The following is a 22,508-nucleotide window of genomic DNA, read 5'->3' as shown; positions in this document are numbered from 1 at the left end:
AAGAATACCTGTGTTGTGTCAATTGCAGTGCCCTCGCCTGGCCATGTCCAAATCTTGCCCAATAAAAATTGAAACAATACTTTAAAAAAAGGGTAACATTACTTATGCCTCTGTGGCTAATACAATTCCATCATGTGATTTTCCGTCTTTACCTGCACAGTCGAGCAACATTGTTAAGATCCTACCCTCAATAAGCCAAAATGTACTTAAATTAAAAAAAATTGAAAAAAAAATTCATAATGTAAATAAAACAGTTCCTGAACCCAACTTAAACCAAACTCAACTTAAAGCTCAAATTGCAAATAGTAAGGATATTCTGATGACAATGGTCCAAACTTTAGTAGAATTGGGTAATCAAAGAGATAATGAACCTGTGCCTACACTGTTCGTTATATACTTACTTCTAAAAAATCTGTCACATTATTGGTGTATATTATAATATACAGCAGTTATTTTTTTATTTATTATCACTTCGTTACATTACAATATAAACAAAAAAATGAACATAATTAAATCAAAAAGAGGGCGGCCTGGCGGCCTTATTGCTTTTGAGTGATCTCTTCCAGGCAACCACTGTGAGTAAAGAAAGAAAACAAATGTATTAAATTACATAAGATAGGCAAGAAGTGCAAAAATACATGCTATACACAGTTATTAAGACAAAACTAAACAGGAACAAAAAAAACAAACTAAACTAAAAAGATTAAAATTATAAGAAAACATTAAAAATAGAAAGTAAAAAGACACATAAATCACGATAATTTTAGATAAGTCTGACGTCAGTTAGGGTTACGATGTGGACAGGTAATGTTTGTACAGAAGAAATTTAAAGGAAAGGAGCTAAGCGGATAGGGACGGGAAGTGAATTCCATAGCCTAACTGCAGAGACCTTAAAGGAATCGCCTAGAAATGAGGAGCTATAGTTAAGGGCTCCCAAGAATTTAGAAACATTTTTGAGATAGGAAGGAGTTTTAGGGTTGAACAGGATGGAATATAGGAGATGGAGAACATCACGTCGCTGACGAATCGGTAACCAGCCTAGCCTAGCTTACAAAACGCAGAGATTAGGTCGTCCTTTCTTAGACCGAATATAAATCGAATACAGAAATTTATACAGTTATGTATAGCTCAGTACATTATTTAAAGTATACATAGGAAAAATGCCTTATTGTCTAAATTTTTAGCTGAGCAAAATGTTGATATGTGTTTACTTAATGAAACATGGCCAAAAGATAGTCAGCATTTTAATATTATCAGCATAATTCCCACTATCATAACGTCCAAAACGAGCTTGGTCTTGAATGTTATGTAGAGGCGAACAAAATCATTCCACATGTTCAATATGGCTTCTGGAGAGGTTGAAATTGTGCTGACAGCTTCATTTTTCTCTTGTCAGATCTGAAATATGCCAACAATAATAATAAGTCCAGTGTTTATGTTTTTCCGGATGTTGAAGATGCGTTAGATAATGTTGACCTTGGTATGTTGGTTCAAGTTCTTTCTGACTCTGGTATACCAGGCACACTTTATCATTGGTTATTTAATTTTTTAATAGATAGAATTTTGTATATAAGGCATAATAATATTCTCCATGGTCCAAGAAGGGTCTCCAAAGGTACTATGTAGGGGGCTACATTATCTCCATTACTGTACAATGTATATACAATTCAAATTCTTAATTTTGTAAATATAGATGTAAATATTTTACAATTTTCGGATGATCTTGTAATAAATTCTTCCGACCATAATGTAGATAGAGCTGTAAATAGTATAAATAATGCTTTAGATCAATTGTATAGATATTATAATGACAGGTTGGCTCTACAGATTAACCCCAACAAAAGCAAGGCCATGATTTTTAGTAAAGATTTTCCCTCTAATGTAACAATAATCATTCAATTTCAGTGGTACCTAACCATAAATTTCGGGGTTTTGTCAATGATAACAAACTGTTGCTGTTTTCATTTCCACATCAATCACATTATAACTAACTCTCTTAAGGGCTTAAATATTATAAGATGTTTAAATGGTGTGATTTGGAGCGCAGACCCCAAAGTTTTAAGTATGCTATATAAATTTATAGTCAGAAGCCACTTCAACTACAGTTGTTTAACCTACCCCTACTGTCTCGGAAGACACAGTGGCATTTATTATAATTTTTTTATTATTCTGCTAATAGAGAGATATTTACTAAAGCTGTTATCTGGTAATGATAATGTTTTAAAAAAATAGCACTTTTTCCTGTACAATGTTCCCAGCAGACTTCGGGAGGTTAGCTTTTACGAGGATATTTCCCAGTTCTGCCTCTGCCTGTTCTCATTGTACTGCAAATTAATGAAGATTTTAAAAATTTAATTAAACAATCAAAGTGGACATGCTACTCATACCCATATTCCTGTATTATATTTGAGACCACTATTGTTACTAAACAAAAATTTTGAGATGGCCATTCGGTCGCATAACATCTTCTGCAGTAAACGCATTTTTTATTTATTTGTATTACCTTTAGCACGTGCACAGTGTGTAAACAGTATGAATATGTGTATGTGTACTTTGTACGTACGCACTTTTTTCCATTTTATATTATTTATATTAACGCAAGTAGATTTTTTGAATAATGAAATTATAGGCTATAAATATTTCTAATATAATATATTTCTTTTATTTAACTTCAAAAATCAATCATGAAATAGAAACAGTATCCATATTCTCTATTCTCAGTATCTATATTAAATATATTTATCTGTCCGTAATTATCTGTCCATATGGTTCACTTTCCATCATTTTCCTTCATATAGTTAAGCCACTCAAGTGTTAGGGTATCAGAGTCTGTTGGATACTTATTAGACAAAGCATCTTCTCCTATGTCGTATTTATTTTCCATATGTCCATCCTCGTTAAGGTTGATTCGTATCTTCTTTAGTTCAGTTAAAACGTTTTCTAACATTTCCATGTTTGTTTTAACCAAATAGTCGACAGTTTGTAACAATCCAACTTCGTTTTTCTTGGCATTGTCGTATTTCTTTTGTTTTTCGGTGATGGACGCCAATAACCGGGAGTTGTCTTCTTCCCAAACACGAAGTGTCTTTTGATGATCTTGAATTTTTGATATTAAGGATTCACTAGAGTTATCGGCGTAGCAATACGCGGCAAGCAAGCAGAGTAGTAGAAATCTAGAAAAAACTTATAAGACTGTTTAATGAAGATTAGTTTTGTATAATTTTTTTTAATATTTTCTACCGGTAAGTAGAAAACTATAATTATTTTTAATTTAGCACTGAATTTTATCTATCCCCATGCATTTTATGACGCAGCTAACCAGGTTAATTAGCCGTTCAATTAACAGCCTAGCCGTTTAACTCGCGGCCTGAAAGATAGTCAGCCAGTTGATCGAACAGCCAAACGACTTTGATCGATGATGTTTCATTTCTTGCCTAGCCTGTTGACTGTTAATTTAAATTTAGTTCCAGTTTCCGCCACTCTCAAACTCGAAACGAAACTCTTCAAATCGTCAATATAGCGTCGGCAAACCGCAACTTTGATGGTGTTTTCCAAAGTTTTATAATGACTGTATGTCTATATTTATAATGACTGTACCGTGCGAATGTCCTAAGCCTTAGCCAACCAGTTTATTAAATTTTGCAACAAACGCTACGGCTGAATATCTTTCAGGCCGTTATTTAATTAGCGCGTTTAGTTAAAAGGCTAGGCTGTTAATTAAATGGCTAATTAAGCTAGTTGGCTGCGACACATGTATAGTGAAAGCAAACATCGTGAGGGAACTAGAATGCTTTACACCAAAAGCTCGCTGTGAAATATGTTTTACAGAATTTAATGAGATTAAAAGAATAAAAATGAAAAACATATTACGTTTTGAAACCAACAATGAAGTTTATAATTGTCAAAACTGAATTGAAAGCGAACTTTGTATTGATATTGGATTTCTACTACAATCAGACGACGCCGATGTGTCCAGCTAATTCTATGCACAGATGGCGCAGAGTTACACAGTCATCAATGTCAGTTCAGTAGCTTTAGAGATTTGACAGATATTTTAAATCGATTAGTTAAATTACTTTTAATTTAGTTTCCTCACGATGATTTCCTTCACCTAACGAGAGCACAAATCAACTTCACAGGTATTCGAACTGTCAGTTTGGAACTAAAAGTGAAACTCTACAGTTTAAAACAAATAAACACTTACTTCATTTTAATTAAATCAAGCACAGGTCCACTTCAGTCGAGATACAAGCGCTAACTACTTTATATCTAAATGTTGTCTTATTTAAATATATAATAAACACTAGCCTCGGCTCCTTGGTTTAAATATGAATTACTATAATATGTAATTAATACGAGCTATATTGTGTTGGGTTACGTATCACTTTGACGTGTCGAACGCGTGATTGGTAAGTCAGTTGACGTTTGTGTCCCGAGCTGTGTACGATGCGTAAACTTTCCCCCACTCCCTTGTTTAATGCTCAAGAAGATTGCCGGTATCTGTACCTATTTACTTGTAACGTAGAAATGAAGGTTTGATCATTGAATCAATTTTTGTTTCATTTGTATTTTAAAGAAGTTGTCCAAGTGGATGTATTATTATGATGTTTTATCGCAATCATTACTGTATATAGAATAACAATAATTATTAATTAAATTTTAAAGGCTGTTTCTGAAAACTCTTTGCGGCACACTTGGAAACAGAAGACGGTATTTTCGGAGTGATACGACAATGTGTCTTAAAGCGCTTTTTTGACATCATCAATAAGAAGAACGAAACAGAAAATTGGCTAATAATTTCAGAATCAATCTGCAATAATGCATAATAAATATTATTCAAAATAAACGTACACTGACATTGGAACCAATTTTTTTTAATTTTTTTTATAATAACTATGAAGGTTAAGAAAATTTGAGAATACTGTATATTTGATTATGATAAAGATTATATTCGAACCAACAAATTGTATCGATTAAAATCTGAAATGATTTTTAAATATTTTCTAAATATACTATTTACAATATTCTTAATCTAAATTAATATAACAGAAAACAATAACTAACTTTAAAATATAATAACTAAAACATATTATTAAAAGGAGTTAGGCAACGTTTCGAAGATACTCTAGCTACCTCCGAAGGTGGAACGCTGCCAGCTCTTGTCATATTGTCTGAGCGGCATTTGCGCTTACGTCTTCAATAAAAAATGTCAACAGACATACACTTAGAACATATTTTTTTTTATATATAAGATACCCCAATTCTGAGGTTATCCGCTACAACCGTTATCTCTTACCAAAAAGATAACGTTTTATAAACAATTATTTATATGTGTTGGAGATTCAGCAATGGCGGACACTAAAGACGCAATAGAAATATAGAAACAATGCTACGATAGCAAAGGAAGGATATGTATCCTTTATTTCGCAAAGCCATCCTTATGAGTGGAAGGGAGATAAAATAGTGTTTGTTGGTACAGTACAGTAGTTACTGTGGCTATTGATCATTTTCGATATTCGAGTTTACCGCCGCCTATACCCAACAACTGCCCTGGCTAACAATCCATTGGGTGTGCTTAAATCAACAGCTTATAGTACAAAGCTCTCCTAGACAAATAGAACATAGTCTTTGGTTAACATAGCTTTTACACATTGACAGAAAACATTTTTTTTAATTCTAAGTTTATAATAATACAAATAGCTTTAATCCGGTTAAAAAATTGTTTTATTTCAAACAGAACATTTCGAAAAGGGCCAAAGGTCTTTAATATCTTTACTACTAAACTTACATCGCATCTACGTACGTATCAAATATTCTACATTTGGAGTATTTTATGCCACCACTGGGGGCTATCTATAGTAAAGTTATTTTAAGAAATAATCGCATACATTAGAATTAACGTTCCGAATGATAAGATTTTGTATGTCTTCATAAAGTAGTAGAATATCGACATATTTACATATTTTTAAATTTAAATTTTTCCGACGTTTCGCGTGCTTTACAGCGTGCGTGGTCACGGTGACTGAGGGCAAAAGGTGTTGAATGTCAAAAATATCACAGCTGTAGAGAAAGTTGTGTTATCTATCCGGTATATCCCTATAAAGTCCTGGCTAATTTAGCCAGCCTAGCTCCTTCCATAAGCACAGAAGTATCCTGGGCACTTCACAGGCTTCACAGAGCGACCTCACTACTCCGAGGATTTCTGTACGTTGTTTAGCCAAAGCCTCGCATTCCAGGACTACGTGGGTGACTGATTCCTCTGTGCTGAAACAGTCAAGCACAAGGGGCTGTCTGTCGCGCCTAGGACAAAAAGATGTTTAGGAGACAATATCTCTCAATTGTTCCTATCATTGTTTTGAGATTGGTTCTATTTAATCTTAGAAGTCGCGTTGTTAGTTGCGGGTTTACTGCTGGCAGAGCCATTTTGGACTGTATGCATTCCGCACTTCGCGATCATCGCTGATGTTGTAGTTCAGCGGATTGCTGGCAAATCCAGGTTCGATCCAGAGAGAAGGGCAATAGAACGAGCGGATACGGTCCAGCAGTTACGTATATATTTGAGTAAATAAGTAGAAGTGTAAACCAGATGTCTGCAATCATCGCAGACTTGAAGCCAATATGAGCTCTTTAGTTTTTACTACACTCATAAATTGTGATTGAAAGCTCCTCTGGCGTAGTAATGACAAAAGGAATAGAGTGAAGAGTTGTACTCAGGAGCTCGCCATTCCCCAGGATCGGACGGCTTCATTTCGTGGGAGTTTTAAATATAGCACGACAAAATGTTGGAATAATATCCCTCCTCCGTGGAAAAATCTTCAACTAGAATCAAATTTTTGTCGCATTTAGAAAAAAACATCTACTTACAAACAAAAATCTCACGAAATATAGTTTTTATAGCCCAAAAATATTTATTAATCTATTTCTTAACAGTTATTCTTAGTTTTAATTTTATTTACACAAGACTTAATTACTTAAACTTTTTCTACTATTATTATTATTATATATATTTTTGACTAAGTAATCTTACATTGTTATTCTATATTGCAACTGAGGCGCAAACTAGCTGCTTTGGATGCTGGCAGAATGACCAGTGCTTTTTTATTTTTTTATCTTTGATTATGGTTATTTTGTTTCTGTGTGTGTTTTGTTAGTAATAAATGTTACGTCTATGTCTATGCCTATGATATAACATTCTCGTTTCTGATGGTGTCCAATAACATAAGTGCCATTTAGATTTGAGATAACTTCACCACAACCGGACTTTCCGGTGTTTTTTGTATGGAGGTTCCGGTATTTAAGATACACCGGAACCTCCATACAAAAAACCGAACTTAATTTAAGTAAAATACTTTAGTATTTAATTATTAAAGACACGCACAAGCAATGCCAAAATAAACGTTGTTTTTTGCCATTTCTCTAACGCTATATAGCTAAACCTAAAGCAGCTAATGTAGATATTTATAATTTAATTTTGAATTAAGGAAATTTTAAAAAAAATTTTAACGAGTCTAAACTATTGTTGGAACTCCGTTTTCTGTTACATATATTTTGTTAATCAAAATCTGTTTTGGCTTTATAGGTGGTAACAATGAAAATATTTAGAAAATGAAAAACGGCTTAATATAGAAAGTTGCCAATACTTTTATTGTTTTTCGAAGTAATCTCCGTTCGTCTCTACACATCGTCGCATTTGATGGAACCACTGAGATAAGCAGTGGGCTCATTCATCCTGGGCCCATTCATGAGACAATCATCATACAAATGAAATAAAAAATTAAGATCGTAACGATTTTTTTTAACAATTAATGTTAAACATAATCAAAACTAACAATTATAGTGAGTTATTAATAATCTGAAATGTTTTTTTTTCAAAGAAATAGCCTATAAAACGGCTGAACGTATGGCGCTTGCATTTTTAAATAAAATATATTCAAAATTCACACATAGAATCAAATTGTATATATATTACAAATACAAATTCTGGTTCTTTTACGAAAAAGATAACGTTTTTATAAACAATACTTTAAACGACGCTTATCTCGTGTTTGAGATTCCGAAATGACGAAGACTAAACATCTACGTTATAAATATTGAATTCACGCTACGAGAACAAAAGAAAGGAATTCGTTTCCGTATATTTCTAAGGACATCTTTACGCTAAGTAATTTAAAAATGTTCAGGTTTTATTTGACTAGTATCGATCTCTCTATAGGTACTTAGTATTGATAATTTTGGTTTTTTTTTGAGACTGGAAGCAACACCAGCAGGTGCGTTTCCCTGGTACGCAACTAAGTGTTCTGAAATACTTGGAATGGCAGATGAGCAGTGAGTATGTATCGGTTTGGGAAATTGAACAGTGGTTTCAATACTTAACGAGTTGTAGTTTTTCAATAAAAATAATCATAGTCGAAAGATGTTGTTTGCGGACTCATTTTCCGTTACTCACTTAGACTCTCAATAGGTCAGTTATGCGCAAACATTCGAAAGATATGATAAGATGAATATTTAATGACTCTGGGTACACCTCAATGTTTTGGTGGTATGGTACAAATCGTGAGATATCTGAAACTTACTATTGATACTGGCCGCAATTGCTTGGTACACGTCAATTTTATTATAAATTATAATTCATGGATATACGATTATCATAAAGACCATGTCCTCGTCTTCAAATAATGTTTAAAAATTCCCCATCATTCCCGTGTACGGAAGAAATATTATTTAAGGTCAAAACGGTAAGTTTTTTCATAAAAGTACAAAGATTGACTAAGAAAACACTAACCGGATTGAAGCTGTGTATGATTATTATAAACTTATAATTTACATAATTTTCAATTTTCGGTTAAAAAGTGTTTTCTTAGTGTAAAAGCTATGTTAACAGAAGACAATACTATGTATTGACTTCCTGTAGCTTAGTAGATATAGAGTACCTCTTCAATAAATAAACGAATCATCACTTTGTACACTTTCTTCTCTTAATACGATGAAGGAAATGGATTTAGACATACCCGTTACTGAAACTGTAATAATCCAGTACCGATACAACTCTTTATATGTCTTGTTGCCATAGATCTTTATTACTATATTCCATTACGTCACATAATTGGGCTTAATACATGCAAGTGTCCTAGCAATGGTTTTCACCAGGCCATTAATTGCGCAGAAAGAACAATGATGTGATTCAAACCCACAATTCAGGGTCGTTTAAGCTACTAGGCCAATAGTACTCTTAATACAGTTTGCTAAAAGTTTTTATCGACTGATAAAGATATTTCATTAATGTATAATTTTGTTTACTGAATTAGTTTATAAAAGACTTCTGGACAGTGCAGTAGTGTGTAAAATGAAGTGAGTAAATTGTATCTTTGAACTTTTATTACTTTTTACGATTTTTGTTTGTGGTCCAAACTGTTCCTCTGAAATAAGTTTTGGGAGATTATAACAGGTGCAGGAATTATTGTAATTACTCCCATAATACATAGATTTATTAAAGAAAAACTGTATTTGAAATAAGTATAGATTTAACTTTATTTGGATTCGTCGCGCGATAAATTAACTAAAAATATAATGAATATTCGCGAATTCGGAGTGCAATAAACTATATAGTGTGTTTATAGTATCAGTGCAAGTGCTTGTGAAAGTTACGTCAGAATAATTTTCGTAAAAAATCAACAACGCAACGCAACCAAACATTTCAAAAGTGAACTGAATTTTTTAAACTTAATAGGATTAAAACTATAGAATAGTGCAATCCTGAAGCGAATCTTTTAAATACATACTTTAAGTATCGGAACAGCAATAAAGTGTTAAATTGTCTGTCTAAAATAGCAAAAAACCGTTAGCGTTCCAAAGTAAAAGTGCCGTCAACTATCGATTTATTATTCTAATAAAGAAGACAATGACTCATACCGGATCTATCTACAACACGGAGAATATGAACTGATTATTTGTAAGATTTAATATGTGCAACGTTGCGCTGTTGAACTGTCCGCTGCATTCAATGCTTTAGAATCAATTAACCGTGCGATCGTTTCCCAGGGTGGTCACAGTTCTTTCATTCGATATATGTTGTTTAATTTTTTCTTTTCTCTGTTCGGTTCTGTTACACACATTATAATTACCGCAGTCCGAGGGCTCCGCAAAATATTCTTACAGAAGGGACAAAGCAGATTTGAAGGACAAGCTTCACAATATCATTACACCCTCACCAAAACCAAGTGTGAGTGCGTCTCATTAAAAACTAAACAACTCTCTGGATTTTTCACTGAAGGCTGGAAAAAATAAACATTGGCAAGACAACGAGTGTTGCCGGCAACAAATACTTAATTGCGCTGTATTACACGATAAAATTATGAACAATTCCAATTACTGTTTGACAAAATGAAGTTGGAATTGCATAACCAAACAATTCAACTAACGACACAATAAAAACTAAAATAATAACAAATTGTGCGGTTGCTACAAACACTACAGTATATGTAAAAAAAACTAAATATGGCTAAACAATATGGTTAAACAATTATCATTCGAAGATAAAAATAAAGACCTTGAGGTATAGAGGCGAATTTCTCCTTCACCTCAAGCAAATTGTCTTGGACACTTGTATCTTACCTACTGTCACATACAGTTGCCAAACGTGGAGTAGCATGCCAGAAAACAATGGAAAAAAGCATACTAAAAATAAGAAAACTACATACGACGTAAAACATAAGTGATAAATGCCTTACAATATGGCCTAAAACAGAACTGGCAATTGGCGGGGCATATAGCAAGATACAGATAAAAGGTGGACTTTAAAGACAACTGTATAGAAAGGACCAAGGGGAAGAAGGAGATGAGGGCGTAGCAAAAAAAGGTGGATAGAAGAAATAGAAGCGGTAACAGGAAGCGAATAGAGAAAGAAAGCCATGAACAGAGTCAGTTGAAAAAAGCTGGAGGAAGCCTTAACTCGCGAAGGGGTTCGGATCGACGGTACTGAATTTAGCTAAGATATAGGATATATATAGGTATAGGATAGGTTAACCAGATAAATAAAATAATATATATAATATAAAAAATCTAAGCTGTATATTATCATTTTGTCACTTTTGAAATTAAATGGGCTTTATTATTATTACCTTTATTTTGACATCTTCCGTTCGGATGATGTTGAACTCGCTTTTGCATTGATTCATAAATTGACTTACTTGGTATAACTGTTTTTTTTTTAATTCCACGTAACAAATTGTTTTAAAAGAATTTTTATATATTTCATGGAGCTGGTACTGGCTGCTAATGTTGCTTGTTTACGATACAATATTTCAAAGCTAAATATATTTTTTTTATTTTTACGCCACAAATGGCAAGTTAAATGGCAGTTTAGTACTGTGGTAGGTTTTTAGATTAATACATAACTTGTGTAAGAATTGGGAACCATACCTGTGTCAGGGTTTCCAGCTATTCCATAACAAACTTAATAGTAAATTCCGTAACGTTTTTTCAATTATTTTTTAAAACAATTCACAACACGACTGAGTGCATGAGTGTAATGTGTAGTTCTACACATTAGGTCACAGTACCATATCCAACTCCGCGTAAGGCGAGTTGATAAAAAAAATCATTGCCGCTACAACCTTTTAGGTCTTGGCCTCAGATTTCTATATCTGTTTCATGATTATTTGTTAATCTAATTGCTTTCTGTGCCTAACACACGCCGTCGACTTTTTGGGTCTAAGGCAAGCCGGTTTCCTCACGATGGTTCATTCATTGTTCCAGCGAATGTTTAATGCGCATTAAGAAATAAAATCCATTGGTGCACAGCCGGGGATCGAACCTACGACCTCAGGGATGAGAGTCGCACGCAGGAGTTGTGTTCATAAAGTCTTTTAAGATTGAGGATGTTGAGTGGTATGATATTAAGTTAGTACATTTAATAAACAGTTTAGCCTGGTGCCAAGTCGATAGTACCTTCCTAATCACCTTGATACCTTAATATGAGAAAATTTAAATTAGTTTTTGAGAATAAATAAAATGAGGCGTAGCAAATAGAAACAACTGTACAAACATTACCCGTCATATGGACAACGTATCCCTAACTTTCTTACTAACTACTAACTGACGTGAGACTTATCTTAAATTATCGTGATTCATGTGTCTTTTTACTCTTTACTTTTTATTTTTGATGTATCCTCTTTTTAGTTTAGTTTGTTTTTTTTTTGTTCCTGTTTAGTTTTGTCTTAAAAACTGTATATAACATGTATTTTTGCACTTCTTACCTATTTTATGTAATTAAATACATTTGTTTTTTCACTCACAGTGGTTGTCTGGAAGAGATCGCTCGAATGCGATAAGGCCGCCAGTTTTTCTCCCTTTGATTTAATTATGTTAAATTTTTTTTAAATATTGTAATGTAATGAAGTGTTAATAAATAAATAAATAGGAATTATATTAGTGGATCGTGAATTTGTGGGGGTCTGGGCTACTATGGGGTCCCCCGTAATAGACACACACGCCAGAAAATATACCAATCGAAAACAAACGACGGGGAATTCCCCGTTCCGTTATAAAGGGTTGGTAGGTAGGGCACATGGGTTGATTGATCTCAGGGATTCAAACATACGGTTTAAGGTACCTTACTTTTAGTTAAGGTTAAATGTTTGGAAATTTTAAAATTTCAGTTTTTTTTTAATTCAGAATATCGCCTATTGCTTTCAGTGGGGACTGGGGCCCTTTGTATCCACGCGAACATGAGCACTTAAGTAGATCCGCCCCTGGCTACGTCGGTTCTGTTTTCGGACTCTAATAGTTTAATATTCTTTTATTAATTTATAATTGTCACTTCGCTGGGTCAACTGGCTTAGGCTTAAAGCTTTCGAATTATAAATATGTGTGTCATTAACGAAATACATAAAGTTATTTGACACGAAAGCGATGTGTAATTTCAATCCCGAAATGTCTGACCGCACACAACTTTCGAACGACTACGCCTTCTAAATTATTTCAAAATATTGGACACAATCGTTCAATTATTAAAGCAGGCTATAGGACCTATAGGATTCGTAAATACATTAACCTTTTGCCCGTGACATTTGGGCATAAATTTAATATTGACAGTGACTTAATAGACAGAGAAAGAAATCAAATACTGTGAACAGAGTACGCTGAGTCAGACCCAGTGCACTCCTTCATCCTCCAGACTTCTTCCATATAATATCAAATGAACTAATGTAATAAATTTGCATTTTTATGTTTTGCAGGTCTATTTTGACGGTGTGTTTGCTGGTGTGGGGATGTCAAGGATTGAGTAACGATTTCGAGAGCACAAATCAATGGCTTGAAACCTTTTTAACTACAACAGGTTAGTACTTAAAAATAAGATATCTTTGTATTTTTTTATATATATTTTTTTTGTTATTGTATCAAAGCGCTTAGGGAGAGACTTGTCGCATTTGATAGTTTGCGAGTTACGGATGGAAAAACAAATGATTCGATAGATATAAATTACGTTATAAAATTTCCATATGTCGATGGCTGGAAAGCTTGCAAGATTCACAAGGAATTTCCTTTTGCGAGCTATTGAGATGTGAATGAATCTGCGCTAGTTCCTCTCCTCGGTGTTCTCAAGGAGATATGACCTCCAAATATTTAAAAAACAGCATGGTCATGACTAACGGTTGTGCGCATTTGCCGCTTTACATTATAAAAAGCATATAAACCCTAGTTCATTATGATCGTTGTTGAATTAATTTCAAATATTAACGTTTCAGATGAAAGTCCCACGGATTGTTACACTGAGAAGCAGGAAGTGGGGCAATGGGTGAAATTGTCGGAATGCATGGACAGCAACAACATCGACTTGGAAAAGACAGGCTTTTACAGGTAATTATTCTAAGGCCCCGTTTAACATGGCCTTTAGATACAGTATTTTAAATAAGTGATTAAGAAAAATTTACCCGTCTTCAAACGCCTATAACATATGTCGGAGCAATGGCGCTGGTGTCAGTTACCATTGTCAATATAAGTCACAGAGCTCGTAAATTAACAATGTCAAAGGCTGATCAGTTTATATCCCAAAAAGGGACGAAAAGAACTGGACACTGTCAGCCTCTCTAGTCATAAATCAAATAATCTGATTTACAAAATATTTGGAAGGGCATGACAAGGCATGGTCCTTATGACATTTTGAAGCAAGTAATAATTAAAAATCAGTCTTTCTCGGCAGTATATGGTTCTTCCCGTAGCTCAACTTTAAATTTGTATAATGATTCAAGAAAAACATTGGAACCTCTTTGACACCTTCAATTTAATTTCCAGAGAGTCAAGCGGCCACAACTTGAAGATATGCTGTCCAAGAAGTCGATTGATTACGACCGGGACCGAGATTCTACCTCCAATGCCGAAACAGAAGGCAGGTTGTGGGTGGAGCAACCCTGGCGGCTTCCCATTCCCAGACTCTTCAAAGACGCGCGCCAAGTTCGGAGAGTTTCCTTGGATGGTTGCTTTGATGAAGTAATTTACACATTACCAAGTTTGAGGATTGGTCTGGTCTCGTCACGATGTTTGAATTATCTACACGCTGCTACATCAAGCTGCTGCAACAACATTTTACTGATTTTGATGTCACCTATGGCTTACGTAATCAATTCTTCTAATATTTTGAACGTGAAAGTTTGTAGCTCTTTGACGTAAAAATTACTGAATGGATTTTAATAACACTTTACAATAATATAGCTTATACATCAGAATAACACATAGGTTTTTGTATCGAAGTCATACGGGTCCGCCAAGCGCCCGCGAATATAAATGTAAATACATTGTTAGCAGGTAGGAATATTAAAAGCAAAGGTTAGGTTAGGTTAGGTTAGGTTAGCAATAATAACAAATGTTTAACACAGGAAGATTGCCAAAACGACTCGGCAAAAGGTGCCCAAGGAGTTGCGGTTGTGCAAGTTCTTAAATATAGATTGTTTATCTGTCTATGATCCGGACAGCTCTGGTTGTACTGTTGAAGCACCATTGAAAAATACTGATTTGAGTCCTAAAGAAGGTACTTTTTATCTAATAACTACTAGTAGCATACATACACATTGGATTTGATTTTGATGATATATTCCGGATTAGTTGGAATAAAATTATCAATGTTCACTGAAACCGAGGCAAGACTGTTCTTCACCGTAACATTAGAAAAAAAACGTTATTCTTTTCATTTATTATACATTTTATCGCCTATTAAAGACCTAGAAAACAAATGGCAAGTCATTCAGCGCACATGAACATACCGTATATATATACGTATTCTCCTTGAGATATCATGTACGATTACAATCTAGCTTAACCTAAGACTAATAAGTAATTTAAGCCTCCCCTATTTATTAAGGATATTTAACATGAGAAAGTGTCCAATAACACTACTTACAGTGTCTAATAAAGGGAAGACACTCTGTTCGTGTATTTTTTTTTTGTTACTTACCCCTATTATGCTCTAAAGACTAACGTGCACAGTAATACAAACGGTGGTGTCAAGCCTCTTCATTCACGTGGTGGTGGAGCCTTTGATTGTGTACTCCCGATATTTTTTTACTATTCTGGCGATTTCCTCTACATGTCTCGATGGAGGTCGTTATCGCGGATGTATTGACTATTCCCCGAGTACTTTGTTCTGAAATCATTTGATTATTTGCGACTGCTACTGGTGCAGCCCCTCAGTTGGCAACCATAGATGCATCAGGACTTGTATATAATTTTACGGTGACATGTACAGTTCCCAGCCATTCATGTTTAACGGCAACAGGTGAAGTTTGTGAATGCGTATCATATTACGACGATTTATATGACTACGACTTATTTTCTAAGTTAACTTTTAATATTATATTAGTGTATATGTCTTTCATAAGGTATTGTAATTTCCAGAAGCACATCCGGATGTTTACACTACTCTAGTACCCTGTAAACCCTATTTCATTATCATCTTTGTTGAATTAATTCCAAATATTAACGTTACAGATGAAAGTCCCACGGATTGTTACACTGAGAAGAAGGAAGTGGGGCAATGGGTGAAATTGTCGGAATGCATGGACAGCAACAACATCGACTTGGAAAAGACAGGCGTTTACAGGTAATTATTCTAAGGCCCCGTTTAACATGGCCTTGAGATACAGTATTTTAAATAAGTGATTAAGAAAAATTTACCCGCCTTCAAACGCCTATAACATATGTCGGAGCAATGGCGCTGGTGTCAGTTACCATTGTCAATATAAGTCACAGAGCTCGTAAATTAACAATGTCAAAGGCTGATCAGTTTATATCCCAAAAAGGGACGAAAAGAACTGGACACTGTCAGCCTCTCTAGTCATAAATCAAATAATCTGATTTACAAAATATTTGGAAGGGCATGACAAGGCATGGTCCTTATGACATTTTGAAGCAATTAATAATTAAAAATCAGTCTTTCTCGGCAGTAGATGGTTCTTCCCGTAGCTCAACTTTAAATTTGTATAATGATTCAAGAAAAACATTGGAACCTCTTTGACACCTTCAATTTAATTTCCAGAGAGTCAAGCGGCCACAACTTGAAGATATGCTGTCCAAGAAGTCGATTGATTACGACCGGGACCGAGATTCTACCTCCAATGCCGAAACAGAAGGCAGGTTGTGGGTGGAGCAACCCTGGCTGCTTCCCATTCCCAGACTCTTCAAAGACGCGCGCCAAGTTCGGAGAGTTTCCTTGGATGGTTGCTTTGATGAAGTAATTTACACATTACCAAGTTTGAGGATTGGTCTGGTCTCGTCACGATGTTTGAATTATCTACACGCTGCTACATCAAGCTGCTGCAACAACATTTTACTGATTTTGATGTCACCTATGGCTTACGTAATCAATTCTTCTAATATTTTGAACGTGAAAGTTTGTAGCTCTTTGACGTAAAAATTACTGAATGGATTTTAATAACACTTTACAATAATATAGCTTATACATCAGAATAACACATAGGTTTTTGTATCGAAGTCATACGGGTCCGCCAAGCGCCCGCGAATATAAATGTAAATACATTGTTAGCAGGTAGGAATATTAAAAGCAAAGGTTAGGTTAGGTTAGGTTAGGTTAGCAATAATAACAAATGTTTAACACAGGAAGATTGCCAAAACGACTCGGCAAAAGGTGCCCAAGGAGTTGCGGTTGTGCAAGTTCTTAAATATAGATTGTTTATCTGTCTATGATCCGGACAGCTCTGGTTGTACTGTTGAAGCACCATTGAAAAATACTGATTTGAGTCTTAAAAAAGGTACTTTTTATCTAATAACTACTAGTAGCATACATACACATTGGATTTGATTTTGATGATATATTCCGGATTAGTTGGAATAAAATTATCAATGTTCACTGAAACCGAGGCAAGACTGTTCTTCACGGTAACATTAGAAAAAAAACGTTATTCTTTTCATTTATTATACATTTTATCGCCTATTAAAGACCTAGAAAACAAATGGCAAGTCATTCAGCGCACATGAACATACCGTATATATATACGTATTCTCCTTGAGATATCATGTACGATTACAATCTAGCTTAACCTAAGACTAATAAGTAATTTAAGCCTCCCCTATTTATTAAGGATATTTAACATGAGAAAGTGTCCAATAACACTACTTACAGTGTCTAATAAAGGGAAGACACTCTGTTCGTGTATTTTTTTTGTTACTTACCCCTATTATGCTCTAAAGACTAACGTGCACAGTACTGTAAACGGTGGTGTCAAGCCTCTACATTCACGTGGTGGTGGAGCCTTTGATTGTGTACTCCCGATATTTTTTTACTATTCTGGCGACGTCCTCTACATGTCTCGATGGAGGTCGTTATCGCGGATGTATTGACTATTCCCCGAGTACTTTGTTCTGAAATCATTTGATTATTTGCGACTGCTACTGGTGCAGCCCCTCAGTTGGCAACCATAGATGCATCAGGACTTGTATATAATTTTACGGTGACATGTACAGTTCCCAGCCATTCATGTTTAACGGCAACAGGTGAAGTTTGTGAATGCGTATCATATTACGACGATTTATATGACTACGACTTATTTTCTAAGTTAACTTTTAATATTATATTAGTGTATATGTCTTTCATAAGGTATTGTAATTTCCAGAAGCAGAACCGGATGTTTACACTACTCTAGTACCCTGTAAACCCTATTTCATTATCATCTTTGTTGAATTAATTCCAAATATTAACGTTACAGATGAAAGTCCCACGGATTGTTACACTGAGAAGAAGGAAGTGGGGCAATGGGTGAAATTGTCGGAATGCATGGACAGCAACAACATCGACTTGGAAAAGACAGGCGTTTACAGGTAATTATTCTAAGGCCCCGTTTAACATGGCCTTTAGATACAGTATTTTAAATAAGTGATTTAGAAAAATTTATCCGACTTCAAACGCCTATAACATATGTCGGAGCAATGGCGCTGGTGTCAGTTACCATTGTCAATATAAGTCACAGAGCTCGTAAATTAACAATGTCAAAGGCTGATCAGTTTATATCCCAAAAAGGGACGAAAAGAACTGGACACTGTCAGCCTCTCTAGTCATAAATCAAATAATCTGATTTACAAAATATTTGGAAGGGCATGACAAGGCATGGTCCTTATGACATTTTGAAGCAAGTAATAATTAAAAATCAGTCTTTCTCGGCAGTATATGGTTCTTCCCGTAGCTCAACTTTAAATTTGTATAATGATTCAAGAAAAACATTGGAACCTCTTTGACAGCTTCAATTTAATTTCCAGAGAGTCAAGCAGCCACAACTTGAAGATATGCTGTCCAAGAAGTCGATTGATTACGACCGGGACCGAGATTCTACCTCCAATGCCGAAACAGAAGGCAGGTTGTGGGTGGAGCAACCCTGGCGGCTTCCCATTTCCAGACTCTTCAAAGACGCTCGCCAAGTTCGGAGAGTTTCCTTGGATGGTTGCTTTGATGAGGTAATTTTTACCAAGTTTGAGGATTGGTCTGGTCTCCTCACGATGTTTGAATTATCTACACGCTACTACATCAAGCTGCTAACAACATTTTACTGATTTCGATGTCACCTATGGCTTACGTAATCAATTCTTCTAATATTTTAAACGTGAAAGTTTGTAGCTCTTTGACGTAAAAATTACTGAATGGATTTAAATTAAACTTTACAATAAAATAGCTTATATATCAGAATAACACATAGGCTACAATTTATTAAGATATTGTGTGTGTGTGAATTGTCCAAAATATCAAGTAAGGAGGAAAAAATCTACCATCAGCGAGTTATTCTGGAGTGCGTTGCCAAAACCGCTAGAGTAACACATATGTAGTGTATGATGGATAAGTTATTCGTAAATAGTGAATATCTTTGGTAGTTTGTTTCCATGCCACGCTAATATAAGCTACTCGAAATACTAATCCGGCTTAGACGAAGTCGCGGGCACGAGCTCGTAGGGCCTATCTTAAACCGGTGTGAAATACCGCATAAGCTTCAGACAAAGGTCTTTTCGCCAATCTCTTAATATGTGGGATCCACTAAACTTGAAATTGTTGGGTTTTAATTATTGAAACAGTAGATTATTGGGTGGACATTTAGGACTCTGACAACGTCTTCCTACTACAAAGCGTTGGTTTTTAAATCCGCTCTGATGTTGCAAATGACATGGAAATCGCAATTGTAGTAACACGATACTCTTGTAGCTTGTAGAGAAATAAAGTGTTATTGTGAGTAATCTACCTAAAATATATGAAGAGTAATAAAAAGAGCAGAGCGTTTCTCTAGCACTTAACACGATGTTATGGAAACACGTACTTACCAAAGATGGGTTGTTTTTAATAGCATTGAGTATATGGGCGATGGCCATCATCACTGAATGATGGAACAGATTTCCATCTCCCAACGAATCCATTTGATCCCAAGCCTAGTTCTGACAGACTTTTCTAGAGTAGGTATATTTTCTGTGTTAATTGTCTATGGTTATCGAGTATAGAATTAATATTCTTTATTATAAATGCGAATTGTTTCAATTTATTTTACTTATGCTCTCAAACACACTTATCAAAGTATAATATAATAAGATATACAAGTGTGAACATGACATGAGAACTTAGAAGGCGCAGCGCTAACCAGATCCAACTTCCTCACAATCGAGTAGCCCGTACGTACACAACTAGGGCAGTTTTTGTATCGAAGTCATACGGGTCCGCCAAGCGTCCGCGAATATAAATGTAAATACATTGTTAGCAGGTAGGAATATTAAAAGCAAAGGTTAGGTTAGGTTAGGTTAGCAATAATAACAAATTTTTAACACAGGAAGGTTACCAAAACGACTCGGCAAAAGGTGCCCAAGGAGTTGTGCAAGTTCTTAAATATAGATTGTTTATCTGTCTATGATCCGGACAGCTCTGGTTGTACTGTTGAAGCACCATTGAAAAATACTGATTTGAGTCTTAAAAAAGGTACTTTTTATCTAATAACTACTAGAAGCATACATACACATTGGGTTTGATTCTGATGATATATTCCGGAATGGTTGGAATAAAATTATCAATGTTCACTGAAACCGAGGCAAGACAGTTCTTTACTTTTACTTTAACATTAGAAAAAATCGTTTTCCTTTTTATTTATTATACATTTTTATCTCCTTAAAGTCATTCAGCGAACATGAACATACCTTATACACGGCATAGATATATATAAAAATAGTGTTCTCCTTCAGACGTCATGTACGATTACAATCTAACCTAACTTAAGACAATTTTTTAGCTCATAAGACTAACGTGGACTAACAGTAATACAAATGGTGGTATCAAGCCTCTACATTCACGTGGTGGTGTAGCCTTTGATTGTGGACTCCCGATTTTTTTTACTATTCTACCGACGTTCTCTACATGTCCCGATGGAGGTCGTTACCGCGAATGTACCAGGGAGAATTGGCAATACCCCTGAGTACTTTGTTTTGATTCATTGGATTATTTGTTACTGCTACTGGTGCAGCCCCTCAGTTGGCAACCATAGATGCATCAGGACTTGTTTATAGATTTTGATTTACGGTTACAGTTTCAGTTTCCAGCCCATGTTTGACGGTCACGGGCGAAGTTGGTCAATGCGTGTCATATTACGACTGTTATGATGTGGTCCAGGATAAATATGATAAAGGGTACTTATATAGTTTATAAGTTAACTTTTAATATTATATTAGTGTATATGTACATAAGGTGTTGTTATTTCCAGAAGGAAACCCGAATGTCCACACTACCTTCATGTCTGCTGCATGGATGTGCCAACTGGTGATGAGGATTTAGAAATTTAAAACTTAATTTAATGAAATATTTTAGGTAGCATAATGCTCACTAAACAATAGTTCTTTTATATATACATTTATAGCCAGTTCTAAAGGGCGACAAACGCCCCCTCTTTAAACCGCCATTTTGGTTTATAAGATGCGCGTGTAAATCTATAATAATTCTCATGAGACAACGATATATAAGTGTATAAGAGTGAACGGGATACAAAATGGTGTCTTTGTTCTGTTTTATGAAACATCTTGTTTACGTTCTAAAATGTACAATATTGACAAAAAACTGCAAAAGACGAACGAAACATCGAAAGAAACTTCAACTTTGATCACAATTAGCAACGGGAATTTATTACACTATTTATTTATACGAATTACAAATTATATCAATGAATTTTCATTGCCAATAAATAAAACAAAACTTAGATGCTATATTCGTGTTGTAAATATATGTGTATCATTATATGAATTATTTTTAATTATATTTTACCTAAGATCAAAAGCGATAATAAACCTATATCAACTAATTTGTATAAACTTACTGGTCGAGGTATATCTTAAAAAGAATCTGTGGTGGAATTTTTCCATTTAATAGGCAAGTACGTGACCAGTCTCCTGTGCTGTCTAAGACAAGCCTATGGTTTCCTTCACCGTTCAAACGAATGTTAAATACGCACATAGATAGAAAGTCCAAAGTCCACACGGTGCACAGCCAGGGATCGAACAAACAATATTTAATGTGACAAACACTTATTGGCTAAGGTGAAACTTCTTTATGACCTTATTTTTAGAAAAATGTTCTTCTATATGCAACTTTACAGAAATTTGTTATAGAAACTTAAATTAGATAAAGTTTAACAAAAGGCTTTTATTATCATTGACATGAATACAAATAATACAATTAGTTCATTTTACCTTATTACTACTAAGAGTATTACAGAATTTCATTAATTGTAATAGAATTATTACTATCATTGTTATCGTTTTATATATTTTTGTTATTAATGGCTTTGAAACTCTTCGAATCAACCGTGGTAGGGACAAGAAAAATATGGCGCTTAACAGAAAAATGTGACGGTAAATAAAGAAGTTTCGCTTCAAAAAAAGGATAAAAACTAAAGGGAAATCTATTTTAGGTAGACGGGAGCAGGCTATGGATATCCTCAATAGGTGAGTTTTGGCAAAATCGCGATCTTGTGAAAGGAGGGACAAATGGT

At 34.7% G+C, this 22,508-nt stretch overlaps 1 protein-coding gene and 1 long non-coding RNA gene across 6 annotated transcripts; one reads left to right on the top strand and one right to left on the bottom strand.

The window, feature by feature from the left end:
- Positions 1-694: 694 nt before the first annotated feature.
- On the bottom strand, positions 695-4,462 carry LOC123718212. 2 transcript variants are annotated; one of them, XR_006754938.1, is made up of 3 exons: positions 4,205-4,336; positions 1,477-3,173; positions 695-1,398 (listed from the first exon to the last, which is right to left on the bottom strand). It is a non-coding gene; the product is annotated as an uncharacterized LOC123718212 (long non-coding RNA). The 2 variants fall into 2 exon arrangements; XR_006754937.1 differs by lacking the exon at positions 695-1,398 and having other exon boundaries at positions 2,638-3,173; positions 4,205-4,462.
- A 4,819-nt stretch (positions 4,463-9,281) lies between these two features.
- LOC123718208 lies at positions 9,282-21,718 on the top strand. 4 transcript variants are annotated; one of them, XR_006754935.1, is made up of 12 exons: positions 9,282-9,348; positions 13,236-13,336; positions 13,746-13,857; positions 14,293-14,487; positions 14,874-15,025; positions 15,982-16,093; positions 16,529-16,849; positions 18,216-18,327; positions 18,763-18,957; positions 20,307-20,452; positions 21,060-21,153; positions 21,228-21,718. XR_006754935.1 is itself a non-coding variant. In XM_045674652.1 (8 exons), the coding sequence occupies exons 1-8, from the start codon at positions 9,344-9,346 to the stop codon at positions 17,309-17,311; spliced, it is 1,074 nt and encodes a 357-aa protein (XP_045530608.1). In that variant the 5' UTR covers positions 9,288-9,343; the 3' UTR covers positions 17,312-17,604. The 4 variants fall into 4 exon arrangements, 2 of the variants coding, with proteins under 2 accessions (XP_045530608.1, XP_045530609.1); XR_006754934.1 differs by lacking the exon at positions 9,282-9,348 and adding an exon at positions 11,801-11,886 and having other exon boundaries at positions 21,054-21,153; XM_045674652.1 differs by lacking the exons at positions 18,216-18,327; positions 18,763-18,957; positions 20,307-20,452; positions 21,060-21,153; positions 21,228-21,718 and adding an exon at positions 17,110-17,604 and having other exon boundaries at positions 9,288-9,348; positions 16,529-16,723.
- The last annotated feature ends 790 nt before the right edge of the window (positions 21,719-22,508 follow it).

The sequence above is a fragment of the Pieris brassicae genome, chromosome 14, assembly GCF_905147105.1.
Source record: "Pieris brassicae chromosome 14, ilPieBrab1.1, whole genome shotgun sequence".
In the NCBI taxonomy this organism is placed as follows: Eukaryota; Metazoa; Arthropoda; class Insecta; order Lepidoptera; family Pieridae; genus Pieris; species Pieris brassicae.
Note: the sequence above shows the minus strand (reverse complement) of the source record. Positions and strands in the feature narration are given on the sequence as shown.